Genomic DNA, 26076 nt, shown 5'->3' on the forward strand with positions numbered 1-26076 from the left:
TGGGCACATCACATTTGACATCAGTTTGATTATGTAGAGTTAATCAATCACAAGCGTCAGGCCGTTTAGATGATTCATACCGTCGTGATTGGTCAAATAACTTGCGGCGCGCGCGCACGCTTACTTCCTTCGTTGCGTTCATCAAGTGGGAACCAAAGTTTACGATTCTTATGGCGAAGAAATAAACGATCAGAACGAATCGCTGCTGAATAACCGTAGGACGTTTATTACCGTTAGTAATACATAAGATTTGACAATTCTTTTGGCACACAATTATAAAGACGGAGAAGCATGGTGTTAAAACTGGTATAGAAAAAATAAAAACAAAAACACCAAACGATACCATTTTTACCAATGATTGTGTATATACTCTGTCTGTTCAGGCAAGAATAAAACTACACTCTTCCCTGGTCTGTTTGAGCCGTGTGCCATTAACTCACTGAGAATATTCTCCGTGTTTGACCAAACAATAAAAAATTGAAATCTTAAGAAAAATGAACACAACTGTACTGCTAGTTGTGTTGAAACCATCGTATTGACTATACTTTTATACGTACCTGGTTTCATATTACTATGCTTACACAGTATCTATTATACACAATATAATAATTTCAAAATTTCCTAACGTAATCCCGTTCTTTGATCACCTTTTTGAAGTATAAAAACAGTGTATTTACATAACAAACATATCCCATGTGGTTAAACCATATAATTATGAACAAAAAAAAAACAACGAACAGTTTGGAAGGCATATTAAAAGTTTTGCCAAATTAACATTTGTTTTTGTCGTTGCAGTTGTAATAATTTGCATAGTATACACCAACAAAAGCTAAACTAAATATATCACATACAACTTGCGTGGAAATAAAATCTGTTATTTAAGTAAAAAAATTCTACATAAGTAAAAGATCGACACTATGTTTGAACATACATTTTTAGCATTGCAATGCTGTTTTTGAAACAATCAAATCATAAAAAGGGGTTTAAAAAAGTATTTTATGATGTACGTGCAGTGAACACGTAAATACGGTGCATATGGGGTTCAATTGTTCAATAATAATTATTCAATCGGAGCACCGTTATAATGTAGTGTTACTCGAATGTAAAACCTGCAAAACCGACTACTGTAAAACGCATACAATGCCTATGAATATCAGTTTAATCTAAAAAGCTCATACAAGATTGACTCACCACTGCACTATCTAAAACGTGTTAGAAACAGATGAAAGATGTAAAAAAAATTTATTTATTACTTAGAAAAAATTACATTGAAAAAACGTCAGATCACCGCATTGCCAATAATGGAACGTATACAACAGTTCTTATAGTATGAGAAAAAAAAGAGTAATTGCCAGACCGAACCGAAACTCTTCGTGTGATTAGGACTGCATCTTTTTAATTAAAGCATTTAGCTTCATTATAAATACAAGTGCTTATAATAAATTGGTAAAGATAGTTTAATTACGGCTTTCTCAATTCTTGTCTTCAATTTGTATAATAAATAGTATGTTTAATTTTACGTAGTTTAATTTCAAATGTACATAACAATTTATCCTTTACTATATATTTCAATATGAGCGGGTTCCCCCTATTAAAGTTTCCACTGTATTTGGTTTGATACAGAGTCTCTGTGTTTTTATTTCACTAAAATGTTTTTTTAAAGGATTTTCCTTAATACAAGGTTTCTCTACATGGGTTATGGGGTAATCTAATTCGAGTGTTTTTATTTGGTGAGACTTTAACAATAACATAAATCGTTTTAATATAATAAATAGATCCTTAAAAAGACATGCAAGCTACTGTACTGTACTGTTCAATCCTTTACCTGCACTTTTACCGATGTTTTCTATAAAAATGAGGTAGTCCTCGCGTTTCACACGCGAGGCAATTATAGAGGACTTGTGATCAGTATTCTACATTGATATAAATTTACTATTTACGTGAACTGAGAAAGGCCTACCATTTAATGTTTATTCCAATGAACAGCGCTTTAAATCTACATTGATTTTTTTTTGTAATTGTTCACTTTCTTTCCAATCTCAGATAATGGGTTCAAATCATGCCATCATTTTATTATATTGCATAAAATAACATTATTGAAAGTTATTACAATCGGACTAGAAAACTTGTTCTAACTGAAGATAATTTTGTAAACAATTTTAATCATATCTCAGAAATTTGTCGCAGAAAATGGTAATCCAATAAAAAATGAAGAATTCAATTATTGAAAGTGTAAATTTAAAAATAAGATTCCATTTCATCACTACAAGTGACTCGCGTCGCTTAGTTGGGCCTAAATGTGCATTTAGAAATAGACAACGCTGCTCATAAGAACAAACTCTAATTGTATTTAATGTGTAAAGTATCTTTGGTTGACCATTTTGAGTGAAATTAAAATCATTAGGCCTAACCAAAATAAAGTTTTTTTTCTAGGCCTATTCAAAAAGCATTTCTAGGCCACCTATCTCTACCATCTACTGTTGTAGTACTTAAAAAACAAGGATCAAATCAGGCACTTAACCGTGAACATTGCATCGTAGTAACAAGGCTCAACTCAAACCAATAGTTTAAATATGCCTCACTTAAAATGTGGATAAATACAAAAGAAACAAACATGAATAGAATAAAATACTGTATTCCAATAATATAGATGATAAATAAAGTTTTGTATAGTTAAAACAATAAAAAATCGTTTATTTTTAGTTTATATATATTTTTTTGAATTAAAATTAATGGCAAGTATTTCATGTTTATAAAGGTGCATACAGAAATTTTCTAATGATGCTATTATTCTACAATAGTTACAGACAATACAGTAGTTTTTGTATTAAGCCCCAAACAGTTATTTAACTAGCAAATATATTTATAAATATTGAACAAGTTAAAATGGGTCGATTATAGATAACCTATGTAAAATGTCATAAAAAATAAAGTAGGACATGCTTTGGAAAAAAGTTTCGTTCATATTCAAAACCTTAGATATATCATAAAATAAACACAGTTGTATTTACCACATAGCTCAATATACAGTTATCGTATATACATTTCATTGGAAATGCAAGTGTGCGCAATGTAATAAATATCTGCAAAGTTATATAAGGTTCGTTAACAATTATTGCACACAGTTTTTCAAACTCACTTTTACACACTCTCTTTTTGTACAAATTGGCAATTTGCCATCGGTTATAACATACTACACTACAATGCATTGTATCATTATCAAAGCTGATTTAGATTAAATAATTAAAGTCTAATAAGGTATTTAACATTGACATTATTATTATGTGTTGACATCTTCATATCTACATATTTAAAGACCTCGGCCCTTGTGGTAGGTCAGATATCGGAATATTCCAAAGATGCATGAATAATATACAGGGTAATAAAAAGTACCTTGATTTCTAGGATATTTTCATATGCCTGGATTTCCAGGATAGTTTATTAAGACCTGGATATCCAGAGTAGTTCATTAAGTCCTAGATACCCAGGGTAGTAACAATAACCTGGATCAACAAGGTAATATATTATACCTAGATTCCCAGGTCAGGTAATAAGACCTGGAAACCCAGGGTAATTTATTAAGGGTATATATTATAAACCTGGATATACACGGTATTTTAATGACCTAGATACACAGATTGTTGCAACAAATATATATAAGAATAGCCAGAGGATTTGGAAAAATGTTTTTTTGGGTTGTAAAACATGGTTTATTATTATAGATTGTGTGTAAGATCATGCTAACATTTATCCGCAAACAATATATCCAATCAGGTACAGTAACACCATAGGATTGGTCTGTTAAAATATTTTTGCATTATTTTTATTGTGCAATATATATATATAACAATAAGTTTACCCTGTTTATTTATTTGTTTTTAAATGTGCAATCCTTTTTTACCTCTTGTGGTGGATAATATAAGGTACATATACTCATCAATTATGTTGGCGAATTAATAAAATGTCTATCATTTTATATAATATATGTATATATGAATATTTAATAAATTAATTAAATAGATTACGTTATCTAAATTGAATAGAGGAACTGTACAATGGTAATTGATCAATAAAATTGCACATTTGTCCAAAAATCGGCTGACAGCATTTAGCAGTGCCGGTTTAAAATTCACATCATTTTGACAATACAAGTCAGTTTTGAATATTATACAAAAATAAGAAAAATTATCTTTGCTACATGTTTCTCTCCTGCTAGTATTAATAAGTATATGAAACCACTAACTGGATTTATAACACCTGTATGCTAAATATAAAATACAACCAGGTACATATTCTACAGTTAAATAAGAAAAAAATGGATTCTATGAACTATCCTATAAAATCTTTGCCGCTATTTCTCTATTTAAAAGTAAAAGTATTTTGTAACCGAGAATTATTAGCATTTATATCTTGGCTTTGAAATATTTAATTTATACTAAATATCTGCTCACTTCAGCAACATCAAAACTTTTTTTAATTAATATTTATAGTATTTTTGTGAATGATTATATATAAAAAACAATGGAATGAACAATGCACGTATGGCAATACTATCGCATTGCTCTGGCAACCAACTACGATTACCCAGCATGCCAGTTCAAAAACATTTACATTAGAAGTGATTATTCATAAACATATATATTTAATAGATTGTATAACCATACATTTTTGTTTTTACAATGCATTAGTAAATGCAATTTTTATACAATTTTTTTTTAATTTGATAACATTAATAATAATAATACATGGATTTACAATATTAAAACCATTTGCAGCAGAATGTGCCTCCTCTACTATGTCCATTCCTCTTCATCATCCGAGTAACCAGCTATATGCATACATTCGTTATTTGTGTGTATTCTACCATGTCCCCTTGATACACCTTGCAGTGCCTTGTGTGGACTTTGCGTCTGCATCCCATGACCCCGTCCTCTAGACGAAACACCTGGTCGATGGCCGTTGGGTAGTAAAGGATCCGTGTCATCTCTGATAGAAAGATGCGGCGACAATGCTGGGTCTGCTACACCGTAAGGTCTCCTTTCGGTAACTGGTAGTGAATCAAGTGTTTTAGTTGAAGAGTGGTATGGATGTGTCTGAGGCTTTAGCATCTCACTGGAATGGTACATATAACCACTGTTATTTACATGTTGAGGTACCTGAGGGAGTCTGCGACCAGTGCCTCTTTGTACTGTTCCTTCCATACCACTGCTTGCCAGACGATCCTGGCTATAACTCCGTCTACTTTTGGCACCCTTTTCATCATATGAGCCATTAGCTCGGTTATCATAGGGAACTCTCTTAACCGGATTATCTTGGTCCAAAAGACGGTCTGTTATGTGCTGACCTTTGACTCGCCCGCGGTCTACATAATCACAAAAATAAACCAAAATAAATTTAAAATTGTACAAAACTGATTGAGTCCATTGACCAAATCAGTCAGTATTTTAAAAATTCAATTTCAACATAATTATAACATGAAAACTAAAGAACAAAGTTGGATGATTAATAACTACTTCAACTTGTCTTAGCTGAACAATTGTATTTTTTTTTTCATGCTTGTATCAATCGAAAACTGTAAATCTATAAAAATTCATTGATGAAATTGCGTATTTTACATGTTGAAAAAATGACCAATAAGAATTGATCAGATTTGAATTGATCACATGTTATCAAACATGATAATCAAATGCTATACACTGATGATCACATGCTTTTAGTATATGTTCACATGTTAGTTGTATGATAAACACATGATTACTGCATGCCAGGAATTGACAGACAAACATAGGAATTTAAAGCATACAAAAGCATATTTTTTGTTAATCTGCATCATGAGCCTGTATCCCATAAAAATACACTAACAAACACTTTCTAAAAGTGTCCTATAATATCTTCTAAAAATACAAAATTTCAAACAGTGTTGCAAAGTGTTGTGAAGCGACTAAAATGTTAACTTTTCTACGTAAAAACAATGAGGACAGTTTGGTTTTCATTATTTTTGGTTAATAATTCAATCAGTTATTTCATAATTCTAAATATCAAATTTTGAAATAAATGCTTGAATTGAGAAACATACAAGGTAATACACAAATTAAAATAGACAGTTAAACCAAGATTAACAGAAAGGAGAAAGAAAGAACGCAAATCAAGAGATAACTTCACAAAGAGGAAAGTAATCACTTTAACACATTCTAGTCCTAATGATTAGTATAAAACAAACAATATGATATGAATTATTTTTTTATTTTGCTTTAGTTTGTTGCCTTTATGATGAATTTATTTGTTTTAAATTTATTTTGAATTCAACTTTTAAGATAATTATCATTAAAATGTATTTTAATTTTTTATATTGTATATTATCTTATCTTGTATTATTGAAATTACTTATTAAAGTTCAAATGAAATATTTTAAATATAGATTTCAAAGCTTTTTATACTAATACTTTTATACTAATTTTCTGTCGAAGGAAAACATTTCTTCACAAATATTTTATCATGGAACGAATAAAATGTCATTTAATTTATTCAAGCATTGTCTGCTTTATCATCAATTTGAATCAATCAATAGAACCTCTAATAAAGGGACACCTTCGGGACCTAAGGTGTTAGTCTTAATAGGGTTGTCCAAAAGGAGGTTTTTATTATTGCTATTAATATGAATGTCACCATTATTATCAATTTTATTATACCATTATGGTATCATATTTAAATTGTTATTTTTGGTTATATTATCTCAAAATTCAACCAACAGTGTTGTTGCATCTAACTCTAGAAAAAAAAAGTGAGGCACTTCAAACAAATTGTGAAGAAAGGAAGGATAAAGAAATAAAAGAACTGAAAAGGCATGATACCGATAGGTTAGTAAGATAGAGGAGGCTGGTTGAAAAAAGCATCATAGGCATCATAAGAATAATAGTTAGAGTCATCATATGAATCATCTTCATTAAAACTTGTTTCATCTTCTTCCCTTAGCTGAGTAAGAAATTAGGAAAAGAGTGTAGAACATAATGAAATGAAAAGAAGGAATTTAGTAAATGAGGAGATGGAATGAATGGAATAGAGAACATAAAATAGAAAGAAGACCTACAAGAAAGAAATACAGTACAGAAAGATAAAAGAAAGGAATACAGTACAGACAAATAAAAGAAAGGAATACAGTACAGAAAGATAAAAGAAAGGAATACAGTACAGAAAGATAAAAGAAAGGAATACAGTACAGAAAGATAAAAGAAAGGAATACAGTACAGAAAGATAAAAGAAAGGAATACAGTACAGAAAGATAAAAGAAAGGAATACAGTACAGACAGATAAAAGAAAGGAATACAGTACAGACAGATAAAAGAAAGGAATACAGTACAGAAAGATAAAAGAAAGGAATACAGTACAGAAAGATAAAAGAAAGGAATACAGTACAGAAAGATAAAAGAAAGGAATACAGTACAGAAAGATAAAAGAAAGGAATACAGTACAGACAGATAAAAGAAAGGAATACAGTACAGAAAGATAAAAGAAAGGAATACAGTACAGAAAGATAAAAGAAAGGAATACAGTACAGAAAGATAAGGGCCACAATGGAAATTAAGGGCCACAATGGAAATAAGTTTGACCTTTGGTTACTTTTTTGTGTTACCCTGAATTCATTCTTTGTATTTTTTTTATGTTGTGTTATTTATGAATTCGAATAAAGAAATGAAAAAAAAAAAAAAATAAATAAAAGAAAGGAATACAGTACAGAAAGATAAAAGAAAGGAATACAGTACAGAAAGATAAAAGAAAGGAATACAGTACAGAAAGATAAAAGAAAGGAATACAGTACAGAAAGATAAAAGAAAGGAATACAGTACAGAAAGATAAAAGAAAGGAATACAGTACAGAAAGATAAAAGAAAGGAATAAAGTACAGAAAGATAAAAGAAAGGAATACAGTACAGAAAGATAAAAGAAAGGAATACAGTACAGAAAGATAAAAGAAAGGAATACAGTACAGAAAGATAAAAGAAAGGAATACAGTACAGAAAGATAAAAGAAAGGAATACAGTACAGAAAGATAAAAGAAAGGAATACAGTACAGAAAGATAAAAGAAAGGAATACAGTACAGACAAATAAAAGAAAGGAATACAGTACAGAAAGATAAAAGAAAGGAATACAGTACAGAAAGATAAAAGAAAGGAATACAGTACAGAAAGATAAAAGAAAGGAATACAGTACAGAAAGATAAAAGAAAGGAATACAGTACAGAAAGATAAAAGAAAGGAATACAGTACAGACAGATAAAAGAAAGGAATACAGTACAGAAAGATAAAAGAAAGGAATACAGTACAGAAAGATAAAAGAAAGGAATACAGTACAGACAAATAAAAGAAAGGAATACAGTACAGAAAGATAAAAGAAAGGAATACAGTACAGAAAGATAAAAGAAAGGAATACAGTACAGAAAGATAAAAGAAAGGAATACAGTACAGAAAGATAAAAGAAAGGAATACAGTACAGAAAGATAAAAGAAAGGAATACAGTACAGAAAGATAAAAGAAAGGAATACAGTACAGAAAGATAAAAGAAAGGAATACAGTACAGAAAGATAAAAGAAAGGAATACAGTACAGACAAATAAAAGAAAGGAATACAGTACAGAAAGATAAAAGAAAGGAATACAGTACAGAAAGATAAAAGAAAGGAATACAGTACAGAAAGATAAAAGAAAGGAATACAGTACAGAAAGATAAAAGAAAGGAATACAGTACAGAAAGAAAAAAGAAAGGAATACAGTACAGAAAGATAAAAGAAAGGAATACAGTACAGAAAGATAAAAGAAAGGAATACAGTACAGAAAGATAAAAGAAAGGAATACAGTACAGAAAGATAAAAGAAAGGAATACAGTACAGAAAGATAAAAGAAAGGAATACAGTACAGAAAGATAAAAGAAAGGAATACAGTACAGAAAGATAAAAGAAAGGAATACAGTACAGAAAGATAAAAGAAAGGAATACAGTACAGAAAGATAAAAGAAAGGAATACAGTACAGACAGATAAAAGAAAGGAATACAGTACAGAAAGATAAAAGAAAGGAATACAGTACAGAAAGATAAAAGAAAGGAATACAGTACAGAAAGATAAAAGAAAGGAATACAGTACAGAAAGATAAAAGAAAGGAATACAGTACAGAAAGATAAAAGAAAGGAATACAGTACAGAAAGATAAAAGAAAGGAATACAGTACAGACAAATAAAAGAAAGGAATACAGTACAGACAAATAAAATATTAAAAAAATACATTACACATAAAAGAGATAATGAACAAAAACATATTAATATATTCAACTCTTTCAATTCTCTGGTTTTCCAGAAAGTAGTTTTTTCAAAATAGATTCTGGTTTTTAGAAAAATATACAGTACATAAAAGAAAAATAAAACGAAAAACAAATATGGGTGAAAACAATGAACGAGTTGATGAGAATATGCTGTAACTAATGCATCCAACATATATATAACAAAACAAATGAATGCTTAAATATGATAGTACCTGAAAAGTAGATTATAAGGTTTAGGATATAAACATTATACATTACAGAAAAATGATAATAAGGAAGAAATGGATACAAAATAAGTCATGAAAAGATAAAGACAACTAAAGTTAAAGACAAAATAGTAAACAAAAGAATCGGAAAATTGTAGAATTCTAAATTTTCAACAAGATTTCACAAAAAAAAAAAAAAATACAGATACTGATACATTATGAACAGACAGACAGACATTGTGCAAAACCAAATGATAACCAAATGAAAGTAAAAGTTATTACAAAAGAAAAGATAGGACAAGCAACCAAATATATAATTTCATATTTTGGAATATGATAGAACTAATAAATTTCTAAATTCAACTATAGACAACTGTCTACTGTACAGCATTCCAGAAAATATTACAATATACATTTAGGTTATAAACTATAGGTAAATTACCATGGAAACATAATTAAATACAGTATAAATTTTCATTAAGATTTTGTTCTTATATTTTTGATGATGAAATTTTAATTTGGGAGTTTAGCAACAATAAATGTAACACATTAACTACAAATTTTCCATAATAATTTAACAATTTTAATTGTAAATAAAAAAGTTCCAGCATTCATTCATTTGCAAACTTTACAGTTCATATCAAGGATCCATTCATTGCAGACCGAGAAATTCACTGATACGTTTAAATTTGGAATTAGCATTAAATATTATTACTGTATTTTTATTCAGCATTGAAGAGAAATCTAGGAATTTTCTCAAGAGAATTGCGTCAACAAAATTTCACAGAGTGTAAACCCGCGGGACGTATTTGTTATGTACATTTGTCAACCTTTATGATATATTTTTCACCTTCCATGTGTACCAATTTTTTGGACAAGTAATTTTAAAAATATGTATCGGTTGAACTTCTAACAAAATTCACTTGAAACGTATCAAATGATACAGGTATACAGTAGAATCTCTATTAAGGAGACAACAGCAGGACCCGACAAATTGACCCCTTAAAAGGGCTGTAATCAAAATAGGGGTTGCCAATTGTTCGTTTCACCAAGAATCGTTGCTTGTGTTCCAAAAGAGGGGTTCTACTGCAAAATATATTGAAGTTGCGCAGAGATCTGAAAGAAGATCTGAAAGCTAAAATGGGAGAGAGGAAAGTTTTGAAAAATCTAAGTAGGAAGTTCTACAGGAAAAGTGTGGAAACTATGATTTCAGACAAGAGCAGAGCTATCTACAAAGAATGATTTATCATAATCATAAATAATAATCAATGTTATCATAATCATACAAATGACAATGGGATGACATAATGCAATGTGATTGAATGAGATTACTGCTGTGGTTGCTGAGCAAACAGTTAGCAAATTAGAAATAGCTGATAAGTAAATAAAAATAAAATACAACAAAAGTATGTTAGTGATAAACAAAACTAAACATCCATTGGTCAGAGTGTAGACCAATCAGGATGGGTGTAACATAAACATGATTAGAAAAAATGTTTAAAAGGAGATTGATTGTTACCTGAGACATGAGATTGGGGAGGGGACATACCATCCCCATAAGTATGCCTCTCTTGTCTAACTGCAGCCTTCACAAATCAATATGGTAAATTAGAAAAAAAAGAAAAATGCAAAGAAAGGACACAAAATACATGCATATCAAAAAACAAGCGATTAAACTAGACAAAGTCTTGTTTTAAAAGTGATTTATGAAAAATTACTATTCTAGGGAGTTAAAGTTAAAATGTCAACTAGAATGTTGGAATATAAACATTAAAAACATGTTTAAAATTATTATTTTAAGGACTTTTAACAAGCAAACTATTGTGGGATAATTATCACCATTCCATGCTTTCATGGTTAAGAACCTAATATTTGTTTTTTGTCAAATGGGTACTTTAAACAGAGTTTCCAATGCATATTCATTTCACTGAATAAATAATTATTCAATTCAAAAATGAGTTTGTGATGAATACATAAACATGTGGAACCTGAATTTGAAAGAAGTCATTAAGAAGAAATTAATTAAATCTCAAAAGCTCCAGTGAGGATTTTGCCATTTCAGTGAAGGGGAGAAAATTTGTTGAAAATAAATTTGTAGAGAATAAAACAAAATGGTTGGCCATGCAAACGTGCCCTGTTTTGAGAATTTTATACCTTTTGTGGTTGTTATTTTTAAATCAAATCAAACACATTATCAAAATTTCATGCATTGTAAACAATGGTGACAGATATAAAGCATGCAGTATCGTCTAAAATCTTAAGTACCCGGCGTTTCAGATTTCATCTACTACGGTATACTCCTAACTATACTTTGCTGAAAACGCATCCTACCAAATACAGGGATCGACTAGTCATTTAAAACGGCTAAATCGGCTATGACTAAAATTCTACCATTAGCAGTGGAAGTTAAAATACAAGGGCACATTTAAATTGATTGATATATATCAATCTGATACAAAGGAGAGGTAAACTACCACATGTATGTAGGTATAATTACTACTTCTGCAGTATAACATTGAAATTGCAATACAAGTATAACAACAATCACCTCTTCTCTTAAGTTCGTTGACCCAGGTCTGCGTTTGCGATTGAACGAGTCCTCCAATCTACTCTCGGAATTGTCTCGCTTCTGAGAAGTCGGATCCAAGGTTTTACGACTGTCCCTCGATGCTCTTGTATCAGTACCATCCCTATCCGTTGTCCTATCTATGTTGTTATTGTAAGATCTATCGTACGACGACATGGCAAGGTCCCTTCTTTGGTTATTGTTATTTTGATGGTCTACGAGTCTGTTATTGTCTAAATTATTTTGATTAGTTGATCGCGGTTGCCTATTGTTTAATATACTGTTGCCTGGACTACGACCATCCCAAAACCTATCGTTTGTTGTTTTACTATTGTGGGTTTGGTCAGATTCCCTTGGAAGACTATTTTGAGATTTTGATTGTACGTCGAATTGACTACTACTAGGACTTATCGCGGCAATTGAATGTCGTTCCCGAGATTCATTGCGAGGGAAATTTAAGTTAGAATCTAATCCACTAGTGGGTGAATTTGAGAAGGAACGACGGTGATGAAAATCTGGCATATCTACTCCAAGCTGCTTAATATTTTTACTACCCGGTCTGGGATCCATTAACCTATTATCACGTTCATTTGGATGTGGCCAGCTAGATTTTCTAGTATCATTTTTAGGGCCTGGAATATTAAAAGGCCTGTGTTCTCGGGGGGAGGACTGATAACCAGGATGTGGTGATCTACCACGGTGCGATAAACTCATACTCGATCTGGACATTCTATCGTCTTCATTTGATCTCGAACGTCTTTGATGCCTTCCCATGCTTTCATCTATAGGATCTTTTAAATCATCGAAAAAACTACGATCATTTCTAGCCTCTTCATTAATGGAATTTCTACGCGATCTATTCGTCGGCGTGTACTGATCGATCGGGCGCATATGGGGGTCACTAAGGTTGTTACGAATAACAGGTCGTCTATCGGAATAATTTGCATAATCTTCAAGACCTTCGAGTTGGTCAAACGGTGAATATCTATCTCTGCTAACATCCCGTCCCCTTCCTTTGCCTAATCCTCGAGTTTGATCATGCATAGCACGCTCAATACCCCTATCTCTATCTAACGGATAATAGTCTACATCTTGAGAAGGCCTAGCTCTAGTATGGTTGGAAGCGTAAAAATCTGCATGCTTGTCCCACGGTTGCTTTTAAATAAAAATTGAAAAAAAAAATGAAAGGTCAAACACATCAAGCAAAAATCATAAGCTTGCCATAGAAAAAAACATTGTCAGGCTTTCATAATTACAATCAAATATGAATGTTATTACTTAAAATTATGAAACAAATGACAAAGTTTTAATGAACAAACTTATTGTGGTATATTTATTTGTGTGCATGAAAATGAAATAGTAATTTAGTGATGGGTTAAGCACTGTGATTTAAACCAACATGCAGAAATCTGGGATTATAAAGTGCAAAACATTGAACAACCCTATCTGTACATCACTCTGGGATAAACAAACGATACAACATAAATTATACATATCCCAGAGTGTTGTAAGGATTGAACTACTATACAATTAGTTCTAAGAGCATCAAAGCCCTTCTCTATAACATGGGTCAAGGGTCGACAGGTGCAGTGAATTTAGGAACAAGTAAAAAATAAAAACAACTAATATTTAAATCAGGCCAAAGGGTTGTGAATAGGCAATGCACCACAAGGCCACACATTCTGTGGTGGTTTCTACACATGACACACACAATATACAGGTGTGATTCACATGTAGTACACCTGTGCATGTAGTGCAAAAGCAGCAGCGCATTCTGCCGGTGCACCTTTGTATAACATACATTTACAGTGGCAAATGTGATCACATGTCATCTGCATGTATGGCACATGTGATCAAATGTCATCTGCATGTATGGCACATGTGATCACATGTCATCTGCATGTATGGCACATGTGATCACATGTCATCTGCATGTATGGTACATGTGATCACATGTCATCTGCATGTATGGCACATGTGATCAAATGTCATCTGCATGTATGGCACATGTAAATCAATATATTAGCATAAATTATCTTTTGGGGAGACATCTGAAGGCAAATTACATGATGCACGTTATTAATAATGAATTAGGTATATTCATGTGATTGGATGCTAATATCTATATATATATAAATATCATATAATGTATTTTCATTGATAAATAATGCATCATTCCATGTTGTTTAAAAAATTACTCAATAAACAAGTATTTGTTAATTACAAAACAGAAACAACAAACAAATTACGCACACATATTTTTGTAAAGATTTGAATTTGTATTTTGAGTATTGCGTTGTATCGAAGTGTTGATAATTGTGATGTCACAATACCACATGATATCAGTCTTTTGCATGGTACCAACCATGCAGGAAGATTGATTTGATCTGTAATTAAATTACCCTAAATTATTATTATTTTTAAAAATAAAAGCAGTACATTATAAATGTTAAGATGGGTACACCTGAAAATGGTTACTAAAACTATAGATTATTATAGAATCATAAGTGGTATTGCGACTCAGTGGTTTAAATTTGTATGTGATGTTGCAATATTTTGGTTTGTTCTTTTAATGTGGTGTAACTTACTCTGCGATCTAAGGATGATGATTTTTTATCGGGATTATCTCTATGCTTCATATCCACCATCTCAAATCCCTGTTAAACATAATAAAAAAATAATAATAATAAAACAAAAAAATTTAAAAAAGTTGAATATCATATAAAAGTAAAGTGCAAGCCTATAAAAACATCCTAGAATCTGATCTCATTTCTACTGAATTGTACTAATATTCTGATGGTACTAATTGGGTATCAACTACAGTACTGTACATTATACTGAAAGAACAGAATCTAGGGAGAAAGGTTTTTGGATCTAAATTGCGCACAATAAAAAGAGTTTTGTTGTTCCTGTTTTGATATGTTAATGATGTAAAAGTATGAAAGACTGCATGCAAAAACCCCTCCACCCCCCAAAAAAGAAAAAAAAGCATTCCTAAAATCATAAAATAAAGAATACCAAACCTAAAATGATCAAATAAGTCGTGATTAAGTGCACAATGACTATCCTGAGAATTTTGTTCTCATCAGCTCACTCATTCCAATAACTGCACTCTTGTTTGAGGGGGTACTCTCAATCAGGGTTACTCCCTTTGTAAAGCTCCACTCTTGTAAGAGGATACCTTAATAATGAGAGGCACTAAGGTATAAGGGACTGAGGAGCACTCTTTATTACTCTCCTATGTATGGGATTTAATGGTATCTTCTTGAGGACACCTTAAAAACTTTTTAATTGAGGTTGACTCAACAAATAATTCTTATTAAGCGTTACTCGATGTGGTTTACTCTCCTATGTAAAGGTAAACTCTTGCATTAAGATGATTCCATAAAGAGAGAGGCACTCTTACTCTCCTATGTAAAGGGATATAGGTACTCTCTTGTAAGAGGGTACCTTAATAATGAGAGACACTCAAAATATAGCCCACTCTCCTATGTTTAAGCATGGAGAAATAAGTTAACTTATTTCTCCATGGTTTAAGGCATAGGTACACTCTTGTACAAGGACACACTCACAATAAATGAGGGCCACTTATATAATGAGGTATAAAGTATTGTATTGAACAAGCATGCATCATGAGAAGCACTTGGACTTTATTTGATCATTTACAGTCACTAAAAGGCAAGTTGTTAATTCATGCACGCAGATCACCTCATTGTTATTAACATATAAGCTATACAGTTGATCATTATATTCCTCATCAGAACTGTCCAATACAATTCCCTCCACTAGGCCATCCTGTCAGGGTACATTTAAAAGCACATAGAAGCACAAGTAAAACCAAACAAAAAGTTATTACAATTATAGCAAGCAATTTAACAACACAAAATGGTTATATTATTTAAAGATGCACTGTCTCTCATGGTGGGAAAAAAATTACTAATAATAAAACACAAATTTGAATGAATGTAATGTTTGTGGCAGATCTAGAGGGCACATTGCAGAACCAACAATAACAAATATTATAACCCTGATGGAGGAAGAAGGAACAACATCTAAAAGCTTGGAATTGATTTGGCTGTTCGTTTTGATCTTATAGTTTTTTGCTTATTTTGATTGTATCCCACAGCATGTCATTTTGTGTTTCCATTGAGATCCAGCCACTACACCCAAAGCATGTCATTTTGTGTTTCCATTGAGATCCAGCCACTACACCCACAGCATGTCATTTTTTCAGTGCTTATTTTATTTGTATCCCCATTGAGATCAAACCACTTACTTACACCCACAGCATTGTCATTTTTTTTAGTAATTTGCTTTAGAATAACTTGGATTTACTGTTATTTTATTTTAAAATCATTTTTAACAATTTATTAGTAAAGAAACAACAGTACATCTTTATTAAGGCAATGAATGAAGATATACTGTATAGATGAATAGTTTTATAAATATTATTCAAAAGAAAATGGTGAGAAATTGTAACGGTCGTGTGATATTAATATAAAACAATGAAGAACTTATAGAACAGACAGACAGACAGACCAACAGAAAAAAAACCCATTTAAATTTGTTGATACGAGCAAATTATATAGATGGCAATTGCAATTTGTAGTTGTTTTTTTTTTATACTCCATATTATGACAAACATAATTCAAAGCAACATAACATACCCTTGAGCCGCTGGGCGAGTCTTTACCTCCTCTTCTATTAACTCCATTACTTGTACTGTTACTTTGTCTAAAAGATAAAAAATTATGAATATAATAAACAATTAAAAAAAAATTACCAAATTTAGCCTGGTCTTCTAACAATCTTGTACTAATTTTAGTCTATAGTCCACTTTTAAAGCATTATTTAACATAGCACAATATATAATATCATCCATTTAAAGACACACCTGAATATTGTCATCTGAAATTATTTTTTTTTCTAATTTTTTGTTGTTGAATGCCATTTTTATGTTTCATAATAGTTATTCACTTTGAAAAAAAATGATTTACCTTAAAAAACCTAATCTATTTAAAGCAATGGGTTTCTGATTGAATTTAACTATTTTTTTTTGTTATTTTATAAGTGAAAACATAATTTTTTACCGTTTTTCTGCTGAAGTGATTTATTTTATTAAAATTACAAAATTTCCTATTCAAAATCTAATTATTAATCTTCATTTTTCATCTTTTCGGGAGACAGTATATCTTTAATTGTAAATAATACTAGATTACATATAGTACCTGATCGGCATAGGTGATTGTGCCCTCATTTTTGGAGCTCCATCCACCTGTATGTTTAGTAGGGCGTGTACAGGCGCAGCATTTTTTATCTGCATTTCCAATTCCTTATCCTGAATATGATCTGCGTCCATCGGTTGCGTTGTTTTTTCTTTCTTAACAACACTAGCGATAGCACTGAACATCTTCGTTTGCTACAAAAGTAAATGAAAGAAAAGATTATTACTTATTTATAATATTATATGTATTTAATGAATTGCACCATATACTTACCACTAAATTAACATTTTAAATAAGTTAATTTCTATAGTACTGTACTACTGTATTTTCTTTGTTAATATCAAATTCTTAAACATGGACCAGAACAATAATTTTGGATGTCTAAACAGTTACAGAATCTAAACTTGAAACAAAGAAATTTAGGCAATGTAATGTTTATATTGCTGACCACAATATCATGGATTTTAATCCACTGAATTTTAAGTTCAAAGATGTGTGGTACAGTACACCTCCATATACAATTCAATTTATTTAACTTTATTTAACCACAGATCAACACATGCTTGTTCTTCCCTACAAGTTGACAAAATCTAATTTATTTATTTAATTTCCAGTCTAAACATTTTATTAAAATGTAAAAATGTTTATTATCAAGTAAAAATCTTGATAAAGCTACAAAAAATTATGATAAAATGTAAGACAAAGCGGTGATATAGTTAATTTCATAGTGAACTGCAGACATGAAATTATTTTAGTGCTAATAAATATATAAACAGCATTTATATATATATTTATATATTTATATATATATATTTATATATATATTTATATATAATATGATAATTATAGGAAAAATGTGCGCAAACCTATTCATGAAGAAAAAATGTGAAGAAAAATAGATAACAATATATAGTTGAATATTATACAGGTACAGAATTTAAGCATGGGTGAATATAGGGGTATATAGAACCTGGGCTAGATATACCAAACAATATAATTATTGTGTTTTATGGGGATAAGAGGAAAACCTGCTAATATACATAACAACGTTCTATTAATTCAGGTGCCATTGAGACACAGTATTAAGTAATATACAGGGGTGAAACATACAGTTACCTCCTGAGTGGAGGGAATAGGGATTTGTATTGTATTGTTAAAGATGTATGTAACATTCATATAATATTCAAATTAGTACAATTAAATTTGCATAAAATTAAAATTTAGAATATTTATTTTTAAGTATACTTGGTCAATTTTTCTATTTATGGAAAATAGTTATTTTAACATTGATGTACACAAATTATAGGGTAAGATATAGTAATAAAAGAAATGAATGATTTTAATTTCTTATTTGGAATACAAATTGTAATATCAATTCTGAAACCTGTGCTTGAAAATGGAATAATTAAAAATGAATCATGCCAAGGCAAGTAAAACAAGCCTTCTTAAAAAAATTTGGAAAAAAACACATGATTAAAATATACCAAAAGATCATGCAAGAAATGGGGAAAAAATGGAGTAAATGCATGCACTTTTTTAAGTGCTTAATTTCAGGAAACCTTAGACTATCATCACAACAAACAAGGAGGAAAAATGGACAATCCTATCACTAGTATATATCCGCTCTAATCACATTTGTGTCCTTGTGTTCTGTGTGCGTATATGTTTCGAATGTAACTGGGTGTGTTCCAGTGCTGTTCAAAAATGTGCACATTGTTTCTACAAAAAGCATCTTGCACAATTTTAAATTTTATAAATTTGAATTTGTAATTTTCCACCCTTAAAATTTGGTATTACAAGTAACCAATTTTTAATTATTATGTTCAAAAATTATACATGGTTTAATTTCAGATTGATAGTGGCTTATTGGTTTGTTTATGGTGTATTAAAAAAACATAGTTATATTCACAGAGGCCACATATCAATTTGGTTATACAACGCATTTCTGACGAAACGTGCCTTCTGCATTGGGCGTAAAGGAATTGAAGTAATGATAAAACTTTCAGGGATTGAATTTACTATTCAAATATGAATAAATTATTTTATAGCACTATTTACTGTATATAAATATGATAAAAGATAAATAGTTAAAAATATATATATATAACCGGTTTGGATATCATAGGGTATAGTCATATAACTGTAAAAATGACAAGACTCTTATGCAGAAGATGTGTGGATATGTTAGTATATAAAAGTGCAGAAAATTGTGAATTAAAGATATCAAGAAAGTCATGCAAATTGTGTTGGGTGAACCAGGTGAACATAAGTTAGGGGTGAACACTTCTTTTGCGGTTACCTGCTTAGCGTCTTGAATTATCTAAAATTGACCAATTCATGCAAGAAAAAAATGTTTACAAAGGTTATTGACACAGTCTGTGACAAGTGACAAAAGAATAAAAAGTGTAAAATGACGACAATTGTAACAGAACAATTTGTAGGTAAGAGAGAAGTTATTCATTTATTGGTCTGTGATATGCTAATTACAAATGGAGACCTAATGAATTATTAATGAGTGCTGTTATTAGGAAGTTGTTATATATAGTAACCTCTCCTCAATCTATCCATAAAGTTAATTAATAATTAAAATGAATATTGAAAACTTTACCCAAACCACTAATCTACATAAAATATTTCCCACAAAAATACCCAATTAAAAAGGCAATAAAAATTCATAAAATGTATTAAAAAAAATGTTATCATCTATAAGCTTTTGCAAATCTGAGAAGGCTGATGAAAATCAATATGGAACATTTAACCACACTGGTTGATCAAATTATCTTAAAAAACACAACACAACAAACGTACAAAACAAATCCCAAAAAACAATACAAAAAAATTGATTTCAAATGATAAAGAAGCTGAAAAAGAAATTTGTGAATGAAATTACGGAAACAATGAAATGATTTGTTTAGAAAAAAACACATAGTACTTCAAAATAAATTTATATTATTTTATATATATATTTTGAAAATATGATTTTTATTGGTTTTTTTTGGCTAAATAATGTTATGTTAATGTTCCAACACCAATGCATACATGAACGGTTAAATACAACATTGGTATATACAACAGCCATCAACCAACCAAGGTAAGTAAACCAAATACACCATATACCAACACCAAAGGATTCACACAAATCCAGAAAAAACCCATACAAAGTCAAAAATTATAAAACTTGATATCCTTGTGAATCCAAAGACAATGGATTGAGCATTTGTATAAAAATATTCAATACATACCAACGTTAATTTGTTAACAAAACCAAGTACCACGTTAAACCAGAATATGTACCTTACATTACCTCAAACACCAGATATATACCAAAACCATACCAACAAGAAACCATTAATACCAAAATGTAATACCAAGAAAACCAGAGAATCAACAAAAAACTCCAAACACCATAATTAATCAACAACTGATGTGAAGGCGACGCTGATAAACTCAATAATGAGCAAACATTTTCTCAAATTTTTGTTTCAAGTTTTAAAATTTATTTCCAATAACAAAATAAAAACCACCAATTACAAAGTTTCTGCATAGGAATGACATTTGGTTATGTTAGTCTTATTCATGTCCTAACAGCGAATCAATCGTAACATTTTGTAAAAGGCATGTCTTAGTTGGAAACAGGACAATATAAATGTTGCATTATTATTATTTAGACAAAATTAAAATTATAAACTTTGTTAAAAGATCCGAGTTACATAAAAAGTTGCTATAAATAAGCAGACAAGTTCTGTATTAAAATTGCAATGGACTATTTAACCAATAAACCCTTCTAATTTAAACAAAAGCTGATATTTTATTTTTAATTGAACTTATAATCAAAACCATTTACCAAACTATTTATATTAATTATTTTCAGTAAGAAAGAGTCTTATATTATCTTGCTTATAGTTAGAGAAAATAACTGTAGCCTGCTATATCTGTGTTTTGATTTTTGCATATAAAGGAAAAAATTGTTTCGAATAACACCTCAAATGGAAGCAAAATCTTTACCATTAACTAAAAGAAAAAATGTAGATAGATATATTTTCACTGAAAATTTTCAGATAATTATATTGTATCAATAGCCTTATACAAATCTTAATAAATTGGCTTAAAATCTTAAAAACTTGATTAAATGAGTATGAATAATGAATTAATAATACAATACTGTAAGTTAAAGTACCCATATAACCCAATTAATAGTTATATTTTATATAGTCTATCATATTTACATATATGTACATAGTATTATATAATTTTATGTATGCCAATTACTTAAGTCCAGATACATCATTTGCATACACATGGTTTTGGATATTTGCATATTCAAATTTAATTTAAATTATTGTTAATGTCACAGTTTTAATTAGTAAATGATTAAGTATTACTAATTATTTATTGTTATAATTTTATTATGATTACTAATTTGTTTTTTGACAAATAATGATTTATATTGAGAATAGTAAAAAAATATAAGATTAAAGTTATATAAATGACGAAAATAAATATTAGCTAAAATAATTGTCAAACTCAATGGAATGTTTAAAACATTGGAATTGCACGATAAAATTATCTACAATAAAACATATCCACCTTGAGTGCATTGCCAATATTACACGTCCATCAAAAAAACTATTCTAGAAAAAAAATAGTAAATTTGAAAATTAAAGAATTTGATCCTATGAGATACTAGATTGGATCCATGTAAATACCCTAAATCTGTACCCTCACACTATAAAATGGATTCCGAAGAAGAAATAATAAAAACAATATATTACTGTTATTTGAATACTAGAATGGATCCACATAAATACCTCTATCTATATTATGACTCGCATTACAATAGATCTAAAGAAAGAGGAATTAATACCGTCAATCATATTATGACTGTTACCCGAAGATTAGAATGGATCCTTTCAAATACCCTGCATAGTTTATCCATCAAAATAAACAATATAATCTACTGTCGATCTTGGACAGCTGCAATTATTTATATTTATTTGCACTTTTTATAATTGTATTGTAATATTACCAACACTCAACAACATATGTACAATTGCCTTTGATACTACAATTGCGGAAACCTTTTTACACCGCAAACGTTCCAATAATATTTAAAAATACAAAAGAAATATAAAACCCTTAACATTTACATATTTATATTTCAGAAAAAATAAAAGTTTTAAAAATTGTATTTATGGTAAATAAAAAATATTCAAGCCTCTGTTTTTCGTCAAAACCTGTTGCATGCTTTGGTAATCTACGCCATAGAGTCCTGAAATTAAAAAAACATTAAATTAAAAGAAAACATCTGATATAGGAAAATCTATCTTTTAAGTATTTACATAAAAGGTAGATTTAAATACTTTTTTCTTATACATGTTGATAGCAAATATGAGAAATTTGTACCAAAATTGTGATTTATGTATCTTTAATAATTAATTTAATTCACCAAAATATTTAATTATTATGGTAATTAATGATTGTCAACATATTTATTGCACAATAAATTAATAACAAGTTAAAATATTAAAAGTTATATATATAATTTATATGATTTTAGACTTGATGAGTATTAGATAGGAAATTATTTTTTTCAAGCAGACGAGAACATTCTAAGAGAAATTTAATGATGAAATAGTTATTAAACTGTAATTTATTTCTAAATTGAATTTTAAAATTAACTGTAAATGTAATACTAATAAAGTTAATACTTTAATAATATAACTATTATTGGTTGTATTTCATCATTTTCATCAAATTTTCCATTAAAAAAATAATTTTGATTCATAATCATAAACAGTAAATGACTTTTATTACTGCATTTTCTTCATAATTAGTTAGTAATTTTAATTGTTATTGCTAGGTGATGGAAGTGATGATAATGATAACAATGATTTGAGAGATTAAGCACCAACATGATAAGAAAGAAGTATAATAGAGAGTTTGTTGAAGAAACCTTGAAGAAATGTTATTCCAAATCTACTTATAAATTTAAAAAAAAATCAATGAAGTTAGTCTGCCTTGTAAATCCCAACTAAGACTACCACATTAGTATGTTTGAAACATGATAAAAAGAGCAAAACCAATGGAAAATTACAGACACAACTGTTTTAGATGTTAAAGCAAACAATAATCAAATTGACTGGAAGTCAGTGGGGTTTTGGTTGAATTTTACCATTTATTTTGTCACTTTTTATAAAGTGAAATATTTTTTTGGTCTGAAGTCTGATTTACTTAATCTTCATTTTCATGTTTTTTTGGGGACAATAAATCTTTAAATAATGTTAAATATATCTAAAATTTATTAAGAATTTTATTATAGCTCTTTTAATTTTCCAATTGATAAAGTAAATAAAAATGTGAAATTATACAGGAAACAGCTATGGCTGGATGTCTATAAAAAATAACTGTTAAATTTGAAATTTGAGTTCATAATAATATGTTATGGTATGGTGAGATAATACTAATATAGCAATAACAAAGACGCAGTTGGTAAATTTAGAAAATATAAATTATTCATGATAACTTTTAACAAACAGTCTGCTTAAAATTTTTTATATTTTTGACAATCTTATTGTTTTTCTACGGGCTATTTTAAACTATAATTTGTATTATATAATAAAAAAATTATTTTTGTTTTTGTTGCTTTTGAGAATTGCGCCTTGGTTATAAAAGATAAACATTAGAGTTTGTTTGTATGTATTATATCCTTAGTCTTGATGCTTAGTATCACGTTTCAACCGCTTAATTCACTACTTAAAATAATAAGAAAATAATCCCATTGTCACCAATAACCATTTATACATAGATTCTATGTTTTTAAGATCTGTCAGATTCATTCTTTGTTTGTTTATATAATTTTAGTGGATGCATTTTATACAATAGAGGGGCAGTCGGCAGTATTATGCGCCCCCACTATTTTAAAATCTTAGATCTCCCACTGAGAAACCATTAGTCACAATTTTAATAATTTTGGATGCATAGAATCTATGAATAAAAAAGCCCAATCAAGTATACGCAGACTACTATACTATAAATTCTAATACATTTATTTACCCAAAATATTACCAAATACAACTAAATACTAAAACACAAACTTTTAATATTGTGTTTATTTAGATGGATATATAGTACAACTGTGTTTAAGATTTAGCCTATTCAATATTGTGAATACTAGTATAAGGTACCAATGAATTATGTACAGTTTTAATTATTTTGAACTTTTAACAATGTGGTGCAAATTATAGTTAATGTAAATGCTGACCAAGAAATAGATAGAATATTAAAAATGTCATCAGATTACAGTAGTATTGCCATATAAGTGCCATAAATTAACAAGGGGTTACTTAGTTTATAAGGGTCTGCTTCAGGATCCTTAATGTGTTGTGCTATTTGTTTTCCTGGTCTTAATAAAAATATATTTATATGGCCCACTTGTATTTATGTCTGAATAATTCTGTGTTTTTATTGGTTACAAATTCAACAGTTACTAATTGTTTGCTAAAAATAACAGGTTAATTCCGTGACTGGAATATAGCATACGTTTATTTGATGTGTTTAAAACCTTATCGTTATACTTAATAAATAATTATAATATTATAAAATAATTATATAAAATTTCCCTAAATATTAATTTAATTAGAGATAAAGTTTCGTATGAATGAAAAGCATATTTATAACGATGAGTTGAAGCCCTATAATCATTATTATTTCATAAAAGCTATGAAAGATGAATTGGTTAATTATGGTAATTAGAAGCGTCTATGAAATGCAGTCCCTCTGATATTGCAGTGCAAACACCTGGAATATGCAAATCAAGTTTTTAAATATGCAAAAGACATTAACATGCAGTAAAAAAATGGTCAAGAAAGTGAATAGAAATTAATGATACCTAGAATTCCACCCTTGTGAAAAGCATGTAATGTGTTATAGCAACCACAAAAGCAGATAAAACATCTCGATATTCTGTATGCTTTCTTTATAAATGAAATATCATTTTGAGTTAAAATATGAAATGTACAACAAGTGTAATAGTGTTAAAATATGAATGTGCCAATTAATAATGTGCTCAACATTGTTTCAGCTGAATTAGACAAGCATACAGAATGGGTGCATGTTTTTGCTTTTCACCAAAATATTTAAAGAAAATATGTCAAAAAAAATGACCCATCAGTGAACAAAAAAAATACCTGAATGGACCCATTTTGCGGCTGATCAGTTAGAGTTAAGACATTATTATTTGCGGGAACTTGTAAGCGAGATCGTTGCTCTAGCTCCAACGCTTTACGACGTTCCACTTTTGCCAGGTATTCCTTTCGTTTTTGATCACGCAGCTGTTTGAGAAACGAATATCATGTTCATATAAAATTTATTTTATCTATAGCAAGCATTTTTTTTTTCAGGCAAACACTCCCCTCTATAAAAAGAGCATTCATACATATAAATAAAACAGAAAATGACACCTGTCTCTAAAGTGATACATCACAGGTGCACTGTGTGAACACCGGTTTAATAATTTATGTAAATTATGCATTCCAAAATCCTACAACAATGCATGCTACGTATCATCCGCCATGACTGCAAATATTTCACGGATATACAACCAAACAATTGTAAAGGGATAGTATATATTATTGTTGACATTCATGGCATAAGAAGCCAGAATAATAAGATGCAAACCTATGCATTGCCAGGGGTTGTAGTAACACACAGAAAGGATGCAAATGCCTATTTTAATTAAAAATTCGCCGAAAAGCACTACTGTTTGAGATAGTA

General features: G+C 29.6%; 1 protein-coding gene across 17 annotated transcripts in view; it reads right to left on the minus strand.

Moving 5' to 3' along the window:
* Nucleotides 1-203: 203 nt before the first annotated feature.
* The window catches only part of LOC140047359 (voltage-dependent calcium channel type A subunit alpha-1-like), a 131026-nt gene continuing 105153 nt past the window's right edge, over nt 204-26076 (minus strand). For 11 of the 17 annotated variants that reach the window (XM_072092323.1, XM_072092324.1, XM_072092321.1 and 8 more), the window contains 8 exons: nt 25491-25634; nt 19604-19624; nt 17308-17498; nt 16747-16813; nt 14668-14736; nt 12062-13234; nt 11033-11099; nt 204-5362 (listed from right to left, as the gene is read on the minus strand). In XM_072092323.1, coding sequence (XP_071948424.1) covers nt 4794-5362; nt 11033-11099; nt 12062-13234; nt 14668-14736; nt 16747-16813; nt 17308-17498; nt 19604-19624; nt 25491-25634 — 2301 coding nt within the window. In that variant the 3' untranslated portion in view covers nt 204-4793. Of the gene's footprint in view, nt 5363-6851; nt 6973-11032; nt 11100-12061; nt 13235-14667; nt 14737-16746; nt 16814-17307; nt 17499-19603; nt 19625-25490; nt 25635-26076 lie in introns of all 17 variants that reach the window. The other 6 variants (XM_072092329.1, XM_072092333.1, XM_072092334.1 and 3 more) reach the window with 5 other exon arrangements.

Source organism: Antedon mediterranea, chromosome 4 (assembly GCF_964355755.1).
Source record: "Antedon mediterranea chromosome 4, ecAntMedi1.1, whole genome shotgun sequence".
Lineage (NCBI taxonomy): Eukaryota > Metazoa > Echinodermata > Crinoidea > Comatulida > Antedonidae > Antedon > Antedon mediterranea.